This window comes from Mobula hypostoma, chromosome 2, assembly GCF_963921235.1.
Source record: "Mobula hypostoma chromosome 2, sMobHyp1.1, whole genome shotgun sequence".
NCBI classification, from domain to species: Eukaryota; Metazoa; Chordata; class Chondrichthyes; order Myliobatiformes; family Myliobatidae; genus Mobula; species Mobula hypostoma.
Window position 1 is genome coordinate 74503472 of NC_086098.1, and position 16306 is coordinate 74519777.

General features: G+C 39.6%; 1 protein-coding gene across 1 annotated transcript in view; it reads right to left on the reverse strand.

The window, feature by feature from the left end:
* The window catches only part of agpat5 (1-acylglycerol-3-phosphate O-acyltransferase 5 (lysophosphatidic acid acyltransferase, epsilon)), a 158421-nt gene that overhangs the window by 104983 nt on the left and 37132 nt on the right, over positions 1-16306 (reverse strand). The window contains exons 4-5 of the mRNA XM_063038917.1: positions 7253-7342; positions 1955-2045 (exon numbers count right to left, since the gene is read on the reverse strand). Of these exons, the coding sequence (XP_062894987.1) occupies positions 1955-2045; positions 7253-7342 (181 nt within the window). The remainder of the gene's footprint in view (positions 1-1954; positions 2046-7252; positions 7343-16306) is intronic.

Here is a 16306-nt window from a genome sequence, read left to right on the forward strand (position 1 = left end):
ATGTTTAGTGAATCTGGAACAAGCAATGCAGTAACAACCAAACATAACAGACACAAGGGATTGAGCAGCATCCGTCAGAGGGAAAGGAACAGTTAACATCTTGGGTACAGTGGTGCAGCCCAACATGATCATTCCTTCCCTCCCTCCCAAAGATGCTGCTCGCTCCACTGAGTTCCTCCAGCAGAGTTTCTGTTGCTCCAAATTCCAAAATCTGTAGTGTCTTCTATGTCCACAAGCAATGCAATTTCGGCTGTGAGATTAAGATTAAAATGTTAAATCCTAATAAATTACAATACAGTTACTCCTGCTTATAACTATGTGAACCACAACTTTGAAATCCAATGAAACATGCCTTCGAGCCTTGAAAATACTGATTTTTTTTGTCTTTCTTTGTCAATCTGCAGAACATAAAATTGTCACTGTAGGTTACCACAAACCATGTCCTTAAACTGTATAAACTACTGCAAAACAGCCCAGCAAATACAGTAGATTCTGGTTAATTGGGCCATCACATAATCTGGGCAGCAGCTTATTTGCGACTATTCTAAAAGAACAAAAACAAACTGAGAAAATAGCCAGGATTCCCTTTGTTTATTTAGGACACTACACCACATAATTGGGACAGGAAGTGTTGCCATACAGTTTCTAACTAGCATCAGTCATGTGTACTTGTGTGGCTGTTACACACTACACCATGCTTAGTGTCACATACAAAATGCTGGAGGAACTCAGGCAGTATCTATGGAAAAACAGTACAGGTGCCATTTTGGACCAAAACCCTTCAGCAGGACCGGGATAGTAATCCAATCACAGACAAGAGAAAATCTGCAAATGCTGGAAATTCCGTGCAACACACACAAAATACTGGAGCAACTCAGCAGGCCAGGCGGCATCTATGGAAAAGAGTACAGTCCCCACAGCAGGAGGGTTTCGGCTCAAAACGTCGACTGTACTCTTTTTCCATAGATGCTGCCTGGCCTGCTAAGTTCCTCCAGCATTCTGTGTGTGTTGCTCAGATTTCCAGCATCTGCAGATTTTCTCCTATTTACCATGCTTAGTGTGAACAGTTTTTAAATGGTATCAATTGCATGTGTTTATGTTCAAAACGCAATGATTTTTGTCACTGATGCTGGCAAGAATAGAGTAGCAAGACATTTTGCTCATTGCAGTTTCAAGCATTCAGGCTTGGAGATGCCAGTCCTGGGAGTGCAAATGAAACGATTTCACTCCTTCAACAATTTCAGAACTATGAAAAAAACTGAAGGTATCAACAATCATCTTGAAAATGAAGATTTGGAGGACGCAATAATTAAAACCATTGTATGAAGGCAGTCCATTATCAACACTTGGTGTCTACACTCATACTGTTCACTTACAGTCAAAAAAAACACAGCTGTGTACACTGGATGAATTTCTCTATCGATACAGTTTATATCATTGTAGGAATATTGGTAGCGTTCTAATTTGTTCTGTATTTCATTTAAATACATAATTTGTTATTCATTTAAGCTGTAGTTTGTCTTTTTTATACCCTTTTAACTATTTCCATGAAACTTTGGCTAATTAGGGGCCACCACTTCCATGAGTTAAAATGTACTGGTCCCTATGTGTACCAGTTAACCAGAATCCACTGCACTGTGTTAACACATCACAATACCAATTTATTTTTCACATCAAAAGGGCAAGGTTAACTTACTTGGAGCAATAAATAATCTTTGAAGCAATTAGCACAGAAGGTGATGCATAAAGGATTCTTCTCCCTTTTTTCAAAAACATAAATCAACATTGGACTTCTACATATTGGTATTTTAGCCTATCCAAGAAACAATGCCTGTCTGGAGCAGAGCAATGACAGAAACTGCAGTTTGTTCAATAGAGCAATATTTAAACTGAAGTTCAAAGCATAACACCTACATGCCACGTACATGTTATTTAAATATCAATGCAATCTCACCTTCTTTACGAGCGTAAGCCTGGCTTGCTGCAATCACTTGGGGATGATCTGGGTTGTAACGGGTTCCTTCTGGGAAAATGACAAGGTAAGTCTGAAGAAGAAAATACATACTTATTAAAGCCCATTCAATTTGAGATCAAAAGAGAAGAAGTGTCAAACAGGTAGTGACAGATGCACAAGGGGAAGTCAATGGCTAAAAGATCAATGAAAAGATGTGCTAGCTTTGGAGAAGATCAAAAGGAGGTTCACAAGAATTATTCCAGGAATGAGAGGGTTAATGCACGAGGAGTGTTTGATGACTCTGCGCCTGTACTCGCTGTAGTTTGGTGGGGGGGGGGTGGAAAAATCTTACTGAAACCTATCTAATATTGAAAGGCCTAAATAGAGTGGGTGTGGAGAGGATATTTCCTACAGTGGGCAAGTCTAGGAGCAGAGGGCACACCCTCAGAGTAGAGGGACATACATTTAGCCACAGAATAGTCAATCTGTGAAATTCATTGCCATAGACAGCTATAGGGGCCAAGTCATTGGGCACATTTAAAGCTGAGGATGATAGGTTCTTGCTTAGTCAGGGCATCAATGGCTATGAGGAGAAGGCAGTAAATGAAGTTGAGAGCAGTAACAAATGACTATGATGGAATGGCAGAGCAGAGTCAATGGGCCAGACAGTCTAATTCTGCTCTGACGGCTTATGGTCAAATGGAAAGAAAGATCCTCAGTGGAAATTCCCACTACTGCCATTGTTCCTGCACCCCAAACTTACAATAAAAAAAATCACAGTAGACTTTGTTCCCAGCAAATCAAGTACCTCCCACATACATACCGAATGTTAGGGATAGTAAGACCATAAAATTATAAGATTTAGGAGCAGAACCAGCCCATCGAGTGTGCTCCACTATTCCATTATGGCTAATTTACTATCCCTCGCAAACCATTCTCCTGCCACCTTCCCAGAACATTTGACACCCTGACTAAGCAAGAACCTATCAACCTCTACTTTAAATATACCCAATGACTTGGCCTCTACAGCCATCTATGGCAATGGATTTCACAGATTCACCACTCCAGCTACAGAAATTCCTCCTCATCTCCATTCTAAATGGACGTCCCTCTATTCTGAGGCTGTACCCACTGGTTCTAGACTCACCCACTATGGGAAACATCCCCTTCACATCTAAACAGATACTAAGTAAGATGATAAAAATATTAAATCCACAAGAAAGTAAACTGTCTGACCAGGAGGGAAGATCACGATGGAAAAATATCAGGATATACAATGTTCTCGAAGGAGCAGAGGGCTTGTCTATGATGGAGTCCCACTATGGAGCTTGAAATTGAGAGGGCGCATCACGCGCTCATCCCGAGGCCCATTGGAGACAGAAGATAAGCCACGCTCAATAGTAATTTGATTCCTTCAATATAATACCAAGGTGGAGATTCTACGAAGAGCCTGGGGTAAAAGGAGGGTGTTTTTGGACGGGAAATTAATATATTTCAATCAAGATTACCCCCCTGGCGGTCCTGCAGAAACGTAAAGAATACTCTGCAGTAAAGCGAATATTAAAGCAAGGAAAGATTAGATTCCAAACTCTGTACCCTGCTAAACTGTGGGTGTTTTATGAAGATGGTATGCAACTGTATCAGACAGTGGAAGACGCGACTACAGACATAAGGAACAGCGGGCTGCCCGACAGCGTGATCAAACCAACGAAAAGCCTGGCTGAGCAGTTATCCCGATCTGCTTGGGAAATAGTAAGAGAACCGAGAAAGCAGGGGACAGGAGGAGGGCAAGAGAGTATCAGGAAGAGACTGAGTTTTCCGAAGACAGCCCTCACCCCCTCCAGAAGAGCCATAAGGTTTGGCTAACTTTAAAAGTGTTGATAAGATAAACGGAAGCAAAAATAGACGGGCTATACCTATTTCAAGAAATACTTACCATAATGTGGATTTTATTTTACTCAATTTTTTTTAATTCATTCATTCACTCCTTTTCCCCCACCTAAATGAGAATATACATGGGAGGAATACACAGGGAAATCTTTTCTGTGTAATGGACAGAGACTTGTTCACTTACTTTTATGGGTACTGTAATGGGGGCCCCCAACTCACAGGGAGGAGGTCTAGCCGTGGGGGATAGCCCATTTCCTCTAGCTCAACCCAGGGTCAACTACTAGAGACCTCAGCCTTGGAATCACACCTTTGTTGCCTTTTTTTTAAAATATTCGCGTTTCTCGGTTCTTATTTGTTCAAGGAATAGATCAATTAAGTTTTATTCTGCTAATTTCAATGATATATTGACAGATACATACACATGGCTAAGGACAAAGTAAAATTCATTTTTTAAAAATGTCATTGGGCTGTTAAATCCAATCAAACGCAGTAAAATTCAATTCAAAATGAAAGAACAAGCCCATGTAGTATATTTACAGGAAACTCACTTAAGTGATAATAAGCATGGAAAACTAAAGAGAATGGGCTGCACTAATTTGTTTTTCTCCTCATATAAATCAGGACATAGGAGAGGAGTTGCTATTCTTATCTGGACATTTTCCAATGCCAGCACATCTTCTTAAATAAGGGGCCCAAAACTGTTCACAATACTTCAAGTGCAGTCTGACCAATGCCAAATAAAGTATCAGCATTACATTCTTGCTCTTTTATTCTAATCCCCTCGAAATGAATACTAAACTTGCATTTGTGTTCCTTACTATCGACTTAACCTGCAAGTTAATCATCAGGGAATTCTGCACGATGACTCCCAAGTATCTTAACCTGCAAGTTAATCATCAGGGAATTCTGCACGATGACTCCCAAGTATCTTTGCACCTCTAAATTTTGTATTTTCTCCCCGTTTAGAAAGTAGTCTATGCCCTTATTCCTTCTACCAAAGTGTATGACCATATACTTTTCCACACCTTATTCTATCTTCCACTTCTTTGCACATTCTCCCAATATAAGTGCACACGTGTGTAATATACATATTGCAACATTTGAAAATGAAAATAAAAATAACGTATATATTATATTTTTTCTTCAGATATTGCAATGGTTCCATCTTTCACTAGAACCATGGGAAATGTCACCTGGCAGGAGAATGAAGCTGAAAATAAACCTTCAATAAACTTGTTTTATCCATCTTAAAATTAATAGTGTGTTAAATTTAGCTTGCACAATGAATGACATATAGAATTGTGGTGCAAATACAACTTCTCAGCAACAGTGGAGCAATTAGAGTTCAAGATAGGAATGAGCCCACTGAGCATTAGAGCATTTAAACAATGTATGCATCACTTAATTCCCGATGAACACTTCAGATTGATATTCAATAAAAGTAGTTGGTACACATTAAACATTTGAAAGAAAAATGTCAATGCATAACATTATTGACAATGGCCACAACATCTTCAAACATAGAACAATATAGCACAGTGCAGACCCTTTGGTCCAAGATGTTATGCCAACCCGTTAACCTACTGCAAGATCAATCTCACCCTTCCCTCCTACATACCTTCCAATTTTCTATCATCCATATGCTTATGCAAGAGCCTCTTAAATGTCCTTAATGTATCTTCCTTTATCACCACCTTGGCAGGGAGATCCACACACCCACCACTAGCTGTATGAAAACTTAGCTCTGAATCCCACTATGTGTGCCTTTATAATATACAACATTACAGCAAAGTACATGCCCTTCAGCCCATGATATTGTGCTGACCTTTTAACATATTCCAAGATCAATCTAACCCTTTAAGACAGTACATGAATGCACGTACAAGAAAAAAATTATAATACACGCAGCCTTTTTTAAAGGTATGAAAATACATGCAAATGAGCATTATTAGCTTTGGTTTAGCACTTCATTTGAATTGTTATTGGAGATAACAGTTTAGCATGACTCCATACACAGCATTCACAATAATGGGCCAAAAATTGCAATGGTGACACCATCTTGACCATGATTAGCAAATTCAACTGAAACCTTAAGACATTGTACTACATCTATTCCACAAAAGCAGCAACTCACTATCTCCTGTACATGTACTGATAATACAAAGTAAGCCCACTACAGTACTTTCTAGCACTTTAAAATAACCATTACAATTGTGGTCTTCTTCCTTTGGATTTTAATTGGCATTTAGGAATTCAATCTTCCAAAGCTTTTTACTCCACTTTTCTCCATTTATCTTTCTAAATTCAGCCTCGCTTTGCACTATTTTGGATCCAGTGTGTAATTTGCCATTCTGACAAGCGTGCTCAGGGATTAATAAATACTTTCAGATGCTTGCTTAAGGAATAATATACACTTTTTTGCTCTTTTCAATCAAACTGCAAGTGCCTGGTGGAGGGTATTATTTCCAGATCAAATTACAATCAACTTGCAGGAAGATACATGAAGCCACTGAAGACAAATTTAACAATGGATGTAATTCATTGATAAGTTACACATCCTGGGCTGAAATATTCAAAACTAAAATGATTCACATACTGAATAGCTAGTCTACCAGTAAATCCCAAGAAGAAAATTATTTTGAGACACAAATAAAAATTCAGATTTTAATTTTAACTCCAATTCATTATGTAAACAATAATTAAATAATAGGCCCATTATCAGTGCATACCCATGATGTTGCAAATTAAACTAATCCGTTCTTCCACAATCACTCCATTCCCTGCATGTCCATGTTTTCATCTAAGAGCCTCTAAATTTTCTATATGTGCCTCTCAATTTTAAAAAAATTCAAAAAGGTGGCCCTTCAGCCTCTCCTACTCTAAAGATCTAACCCTTTACAATAAACCATTTCCCTTCCACACTCCCATCGCCCCTAGTAATGTTGCAACATCTCATCTGGGATTAAAATAAATTTAATATGGCATGGACACCAAAATATTGGAAACTAGCCTTAAATAACTAGCCTACAATATAATCTACATCAAAAGGAAGCAGCTTCCTTCAGAGTTACTTAATTATTAACGAGTTGAACGTACTGCAAATATCTTCATTTACTTTAGTAATTCACAGAACAGCATCAATCTTCAGGAGCCCTTCTGGGCCTTTGGGTGTAGTGTTCTTGATTGGAGAGTATTAAGTTACTGCACAAAGTAGATTCTTCAATACAACAAAAATCTTAGCAACCAATGAGAAAAATCTCAACTCCCAAAATTAAGGAGGATTAGGAAAATGTCACAGAGAACCAGGAGCAATGATAAATACAGCTGCACTTATAAAAACATGACTAGGAACGCATAAATTTTTGGTGATATTTATTCATCAAGTTAAAACAATACTGAAATACTTACTGGAGTACCTGACTTTATCTGTTGGTGTAGTTTACTTGTCATTGCCTCTTCACTAAATTTGGCACTTCGCTTGACATATATTCCTCCATGCTAGAATACAATACGTACAATAAATTATATTTAGATATTCTTCACTGCAACTTCATTGGGTTGCATAATAGAATTTTTAGAAGTGCAACATAACTGACAATAAAGTGATCAACAGCTGATAGTAACAGCATAAACAGAAAACTATCCATGAATAAGCTTCAGTAGTTCTGCTCATTTTAGTACAGGGCCAACTTTCTAATTTGCAATTCTTAGGCTAATTTCAAAAGTGAAAAAGCACAACAGTCTAAATGGCATACAAGTCCAAATGCAGTACTGCTTGTTGGCACATATGCATGAAATTATGTCCCAGCTCATGATAATTCTTTATACTTCTGTTAAAAATCCTAAACTAAATCTGAATACAGGTAAGCACATTAGAAAATCCTAAAACTGTATTAACATTGACTTTTGGCTGCTGGAATGCACTGAAGTCTTGGTGCATTTCACTGATGTAAATAATCAGATATTGCACCAACCTTTAAAAATGTAGGTTTTTTTAAAAGCCCCCCCAACCATTCCTAAATATGTCTTTTCACTGGAGCACCAGAACATTATTTTCAATTCAGAGCTTGTATTTAGTCAACACAGTTAATTTAATGAGAGCATCAAGAGACAAAATATGAAGCATATCAGCCTGAAACTTGATTGCCTGCACAAGCTTTTGTTGTCAATTTCTTCCCCACTAGAGCCACAACAAAATCTGTGACCCGAGTGCCACCTGTATTTGAAGAGAGTGGTTTGACGTTTTATGCTTATTTGCCATTTTCATAAAATTTCCTGAAAATATAATGCAGGGCTCTAATTAAAAGCAACTCTAGTGAACAAAATGTAAAATCAGTACCACTTCCCATATGCAATCTAGTCTGCCATTTTAACAATGGTATCCTTTTTTTCATTCCCCAGTAGTCTTCTCTAAAATTAAATTTTACACACGATATAATGAAGTATTCAGTATTAGCATTCAACAGGAATTCTGCAAATGCTGGAAATTCAAGCAACACACACAAAAGTTGCTGGTGAACGCAGCAGGCCAGGCAGCAACTTTTATGAGTATTAGCATTCAGCTCAGTTTTCCCGTTTCAGGCAATAATATCCAACATAACTGTCTCTCCATTAAATTCCCCCCTGTAGATTTCCTGCTCCCCATGTAGACTCCCACCCACCCCCATAACACCGTATCTCTCCCATTCCCCACATACTCACCTGTTCTCACCTCGCACCTATTCCTGCTTCCTACAGAGTTCCCCAACCCTCTTGCACTGCATCTTCTCTCCCTAATCCCTGCATATTCACGTGCTAACTTACAAGCCCCTTGATCACCACTACATCAGCATCCACCCCAGCCGTGAAACCTTCTCCAGTACTTACCACACTATCTAAATAGTACTTGCCCTACTCATCTTCCTTCAGCTGATTCCAGCTCACCTAAAATATACATCCTCTGGAATTTTGACCCAGGATAAACATTCTGACTGCCTACCCTTTCAATATCTCTTGTAATTTCATAAACCATCAGATCTTCCCTCAGACTCTGGTGCTCCAGACAAGATAAACCACAAGATCAGGAGCAGAGTTAGGCCGCTCAGCTCATTGAGTCTGCTCTGCCATTCCATCATGGCTGGTAAATTATCTTCTCAACCACATTCTCCTGCCTTCTCCTGGTAACCTTTGACATCCTGACTCATCTTGAACTTAGTGACACCCACTTGAAATATACTCCACTGTCTGTGACAATGAATTCCACAGATTCACCATCCTCTGACTAAAGAAATGCCTCACCTCTGTTGTAAATGAATGTCCCTCTATTCTAAAGCCGGTCCTAGATCCCCCCCACTATAGGAAGCGTCCTACCCACATCCACTCTATCAAGGCCCTTCAATGATATCCTTCATTCTTCAAAACTCCAGCAAGTTTAAGCCCAGAGCAGTGAAGCTCATACATTAACCCTTGAATTTCTGGAAGTATTCTCATGAAGCTCATCAGAACCTTCTCCAGTCCCAACACATCTTTTAAATAAGGATCGCAAAATTGTTCACAATTCTCCAAGTACAGACTAACCAAAGCCTTCATCTGCGAATAAGAGGTGAAGTGGGTCAGCAACCTTAAATTTCTCCCTGTTATCATTTCAGAGAATCCATCTTGGGCAAGTAAGTAAATGCAATTACCAAGAAAACATGGAGTGCCTCAACTTTCTTAAAAGTTTGCAAAGATTTGATATGTCAACTAAAACTTTGACAAACTTCTCTAGATGCAAGGTGGAGAGAACAGACTGGGTGCATTTCGGACTTATATGGAAATGCCAATGCCCTTGAATGGAAAAGTCTACAAAAAGTAATTGAAACAGCCCAGTCCATAACGGCTAAAGCCATCTCCTCCATTGAGCACATTTATGCAGAGCGCTGTTGCAGGAAAGCAGCATGCATCATCAGTGACTCCCACTACCCAGGTCATGCTCTCTTCTCGCTCCTTCAACAGGAAAGTGGTATGGGGAGCCTCAGCACTCACTACCAGGTTCAGCAATAGTTATTACCCCTCAACCATCAGACTCTTGAACTACTAGTCACTTGCCCCACTGAATTATTCACACAACCTATTCATTCACTTTCAAGGACTCCATCTCATGTTCTTGATATCTATTGCTTATCAATATATTTTCTCTCATTTGCATTTGCAGTTTGTTGTCTTTTGCATTTTTTTTTAAAATCCTTCCTGTTGGGTATGATCTTTCATTGATTCAATTGTTTTTCCTCTATTTACTGTGATTGCCCACAAGAAAATGAATCGCAGGGTTGTATATGGTGATATATGTGTAGTTAAATAATAAATTTACTTTGAACAGTACTTTACCCAGCCAAAGCATTACATCCTTGATTTTATATCAAACCCTTCTGGAAATGAATGCTAACATTGCATTGCCCTCCTTACCACCAACTGAGCCTGCAAGTTAACCTTTGAAGAATCCTGAACAGGCCCGACAGGTCCATAAGACATAGGAGCAGAAATTTAGGTCATTTGGCCCATCGAGTGTGCGCCATCATTTCATCATGGTTAATCTACTTTTTCTCTCAGCCCCAATCTCCTGCTTTCTCCCCATATACCTATATGCCCTGACCAATCAAGAATCTATCAACCTCTAGGTTAAATATACATACCAACTCAGCCTCTACAACTGCCTATGGCAAAGAATTCCACAGATTCACCACTCTCTGGCGAAAGAAATTCTTCCTCAACTCCATTCTAAAAGAACACCCCTCACTCTGAGACTCTGTCCTCTGGCCGTGGACACTCCCACCAGAGGAAACAGCCACTCTACCTCCACTCTATGGAGGCCTTTCACCATTTGGTATATTTCAATGAGGCCACATTAATTCTTTTAAATTCCAATCAATACAGGCCCAGAGCTGTCAAATGTTCCTCATCTGAAAAGCCATTCAATCCTGGAATGATTTTCGCGAATTTTCTTTGAACCCTCTCCAGTTTCAGCATATCCTTTCTAAGATAAGGGGCCCAAAACTGCACACAATACTCCAATGAGGCCTCGCCAGTGCTTTATAAAGTCTCAACAGTACATCTTTGCTTTTATATTCTAGTCCCCTTGAAATGAATGTGAACACTGAACTTGCCTTCTTTACCATAGAGTCAACCTGCAAATTAACCTTCAAGTCCCTTTAAAACATAGAAAACCTACAGCACAATACCGGGCCTTCGGCCCACAAAGTTGTGCCGCACATGTCCCTACCTTAGAAATCACTAGGCTTACCCATATTTTTCTAAGCTCCATATGCCCATCCAAAAGACTCTTAAAAAACCCTATCATATCCACCTCCAACACCGTTGCCAGCAGCCCATTCCACGCACTCACCACTCCCTGCGTAAAAAACTTACCCCTGACATCTCCTCTGTACCTACTCCCCAGCACCTTAAACCTGTGTCCTCTTGTGGCTACCATTTCAGCCCTGGGAAAAAGCCTCTGACTAGCCACACAATCAATGCCTTTCATCATCTTATACACCTCTATCAGGTCACCTCTCATCCTCCGTCACTCCAAGGAGAAAAGGCCAAGTTCACTCAACCTATTCTCATAAGGCATGCTCCCCAATCCAGGCAACATCCTTGTAAATTTCCTCTGCACCCTTTCTATGGCTTCCACATCCTTCCTGTAGTGAGGCGACCAGAACTGAGCAAAGTACTCCAAGTGGGGTCTGATCAGGGTCCTATATAGCTGCAACATTACCTCTTGGCTCCTAAATTCAATTCCACGATTGATGAAGGCCAATACACCATATGCCTTCTTAACCACAGAGTCAACCTGCGCAGCTACTTTGAGCATCCTATGGACTCGGACCCCAAGATCCCTCTGATCCTCCACACTGCCAAGAGTCTTACCATTAATACTATATTCTGCCATCATATTTGACCTACCAAAATGAAACACTTCATACTTATCTGGGCTGAACACCATCTGCCACTTCTCAGCCCAGTTTTGCATCCTATCAATGTCCCGCTGTAACATCTGACAGCCCTCCACACTATCCACAACACCTCCAACTTTTGTGTCATTAGCAAACTTACTAACCCATCCCTCCACTTCCTGATCCTTGTCCATTATAAAAATCACGAAAAGTAAGGATCCCAGAACAGATCCCTGAGGCACTCCACTGGTGACCGACCTCCATGCAGAATATGACCTGTCTACAACCACTCTTTGCCTTCTGTGAACAAGCCAGTTCTGTATCCAGAAAGCAATGTCCCCTTGGATCCCATGCCTCCTTACTTTCTCAATAAGCCTTGCATGGGGTACCTTATCAAATGCCTTGCTGAAATCCATATACACTACATCTACTGCTCTTCCTTCATCAATGTGTTTAGTCACATCCTCAGAAAATTCAATCAGGCTCGTAAGGCACGACCTGCCCTTGACAAAACCTCTCAGGATCTTCTCCATTAGCAATATGCTGACTATTCCTAATCATATTATACCCCTCCAAATGTTCATAAATCCTGTCTCTCAGGATCTTCTCCATCAACTAACCAACCACTGAAGTAAGACTCACTTGTCTATAATTTCCAGGGCTATCTCTACTCCCTTTCTTAAATAAGGGAACAACATCCGCTACCCTCTAATCCTCTGGAACCTCTCCGATCCCCATTGATGATTTAAAGATCATCACCAGAGGCTCAGCAATCTCTTCCCTAACCTCCCACGGTAGCCTGGGGTACACCTCATCCAGTCAAGGTGACTTATCCAACTTGATGCTTTCAAAAGCTTCAGCAAATCCTCTTTCTTAATATCTACATGCTCAAGTTTTTCAGTTTGCTGCAAGTCATCACTACAATCACCAACATCCTTTTCCATAGTGAATACTGAAGTAAAGTATTCATTAAGTACCTTTGCTATTTCCTCCAGTTCCATACACACTTTCCCACTGTCACACTTGATAGGTCCTATTCTTTCACATCTTATCCACTTGCTCTTCACATACTTGTAGAATGCCTTGGGGTTTTTCTTAATCCTGCCCGCCAAGGCCTTCTCATGGCCCCTTCTGGCCCTCCTAATTTCCTTTTTAAGCTTCTTCCTGTTAGCCTTATAATCTTCTAGAGAAAAGAAGATGGTGGTGTGATGGAGCGCGCAGTGGCCACTGCGGTGATGAATATCTGTTATTTGTCAAGTAAGATGCCATGCACAATCCTGATTTGATGGAGACGGATGTGAGAAGCATGGAGGAACATCTAGTGAAACTTCTGAAATGCCTGTTTCGCTGCCGCTGCTACTTTGCAATCCAGAATCTCCAGAGAGGAAGACCCCGAATCCTCGGCTTTGCCTGTTGCTTGGCAGCCGGGGCCAGGGTCGAAGTGCTCGGCAGAGATGGTGCTCAGTGTCGGAGGTTCGAAGTTTTCGGATGGACTCGGAGTCAGCTGTGGTCGGGTGCTTCCAAGGTGCTGCATCAGCAAGTTTGCAGCGCTGGAGATTCATGGCAGGGAGAGTTTTTCTTCCTTCTACTGTCTGCATGAGATCATGGGGCTATCGGGACTCAGACTTTTTTTTACTGTGCCTATGGTCTGCTCTTCATCAAATTACGGTATTGCTTTGCACTGTTGTAACTATATGTTATAATTATGTGGTTTTTGTCAGTTTTAGTCTTGGTCTGTCTTGTGTTTCTGTGATATCATACTGGAGGAACATTGTATCATTTCTTAATGCATACATTACTAAATGACAATAAATGAGGACTGAGTGTCCTCATAATCTAAACATTAACACTATCTAGCTCTCTGAACCTTAGGTAAACTTTTCTTTTCTTCTTGACTAGATTTATTACAAACTTTGTACACCACGGTTCCTGCACCTTACCACAACTTCCGTCTCCTTGGAACGTACCTATGCAGAACTCCACACAAATATCCCCTGAACATTTGCCACATTTCTTCCGTACTTTTCCCTGAGAACATCTGTTCCCAATTTAAGCTTCCAATTTCCTGCCTGATAGCCTCATAATTCCCCTTACTCCAATTAAACGTTTTTCTAACTTGTCTGTTCCTATCTCTCTCCAATGCTATTGTAAAGGAGATAGAATTATGATCACCATCTCCAAAATGCTCTCCCACAGAGATCTGACATCTGACCAGGTTCATTTCCCAATACCAAATCAAGAACAGTCTCTCCTCTTGTAGGCTTATCTAGTACAGTCTCTCCTCTTGGAGGCTTATCTCAGTTTATTGTATTCTCCCTCCATTTAAGTAAATAGTCAACCCTTTCATTTCTTCAACCAAAAGTACATAACCATGTATTCCATCTGGCACTTCTTTGCCCACTTTCTTAATCCGTCTATCCATCTTTAGCCTCGTTACTTCCTCAAAACGACCTGCCCCTCCACTTATCTTCGTATTATCTCTTTTTCCTTTATGTTCCTACTATTACTACTATGGCATTTTCTTCCACATGATATGTGAATAGTTGACGTCAGCACTTATTGTGCATCTCAACTGTTGCAGTGAGTGGTTTTAATGCCACTTCAGAGGCAGCTAATAGCCAATCATATGGTCTAACCATAAACAAATCAAAGCAAGTGAGGAAGGCACATCTCCCTCACATTAGTATATTGCTCAAAGTTCAAAGTAAATTCATTGTCAAAGTACCATATGAAGTACAACCCTCAGATTCGTCTTCTTTTGGGCATACTCAGTAAACGTAAGAATCATAACAGAATTAATGAAAGACTGCACCCAACAGGATGGACAAACACTAATGTGCAAAAAACAAAGTGCAAACACAAAGAAAAAATAAAATTAATGACAACAAATATCAAGAACATGAGATAAAGAGTCCTTGAATGTGAGTCCATAGGTTGTGGGAAGTTATAGGTTGAGAGACGTTATCCCACTGCTTCAAGAGTCTGATAGTTGAGGGGCAATAACTATTCCTGAACCTGGTAGTTCACCCTGATGGCAGCAGTGAGAAGACTGCATGGCTTGGGTGGTAGGGTCCTTGACGATTGATGCTAACAAAAATAGAAATAAACTAACCTGAAAATTAGTGATTTGAGGATTTCTCTGACAATCAAGTGATACCATGTTCATGCAAACTGCTTTTCTATTTCATATTGTAGAATCTATTACATTCAATTAAATTGCCACACTCAACCTGTGGTTTGAATCCATCATTCCATATTTTAACCTCAGTCTTTGCCATATTTATCAAATATATAACCATTATTATTGTTGGCAACTAATCTATGATTTTAATCTCTGAACTCAGCAAGGTGCTGCCATAATTTAATAACATCAGTGATGACCATTTTAAATACCAGAAATAAAGGAATTGCAGATGTTGCAAATCTCTAACAACTGAAAATACTAGAAATATTTGACCTGTCTGAAGCATCTGTGAAGAAACAATTAGCAATTCAGATCAACTTTTCATCAGAACTGTAAAGAAAGATGAAAGCTTTAAGATGCAGAGTGAAGAGGATAAAATAAAAACATTGAAGTACTGTTGTCTCTAAGCTCCGCAGGTGTAACAGAAATGCTCCCGCACACATAGCCTTTGTTGCTGTGCAGCAGGAATTTTCTGTCATATAATGTTTATATTTGAAATTATGCTCATATAATTTTGAAATCTATGTTAATATAATTGTGATTGTGATCAATCCATGATATCAAGTAGCATTAACTGTACTTAGTGTTTTAGAAGATCTGACTTCTCTTTGTAAATTCCGTCAGAAAAGCTATTTAAGTACAATTGAAGCACTATGGTATGCAAGATATGGTCACAGTATCTTGATGAGATACATTCATTGGAGGGACAAAGTGAAAAATCTGCTTGCGTCTACAAGTTCTGATGTTGATACTGTGCCTATTACAGGTTCACAATCCCTTATCCAAAATCCTTGGGGCCAGTTGCATTTCGGAATTCAGAATCTTTCGGATTTCAGACCCCACCCCCTCCAATACCAAAAAACACATATGCTCAAGTTCCTTATTTAACCTGTCTCAATGTAGTGGACTTTAGGACTCAGCGGCGCACCAAACCTACGCACGTCCTCCCGTATACTTTAAACCATCTCTAGATTACTTATAATACCTAATACAATGTAAATGCTATGTAAATAATTGTTATACAGTATTGATTAGGAAATAATGACAAGAAGAAATTTTATTTCCAACAAAAACATTCAATAAGACATAAAAATATACAGCTTCAAATGAACCGAATCAAACACATGGTAAATGACTTATTGGAATAAATGTAAAACGTCACTGTCACTATAAAACTTCAGTAACTTGTCTTTCTGTTTATTTAAATCATATACAGTGGTAGTTCAGATACTATTTTTTTCAGTAAGACGCCGCACAGACACACCACGATCAAGCTTCTGCAATAACTCTACTTTCTGCGTTATTGATAGAGAAGATTCCTTCTCTTTTTCTCATTGTTACCCATAGGGGTATCTACAGCTCTTTTTG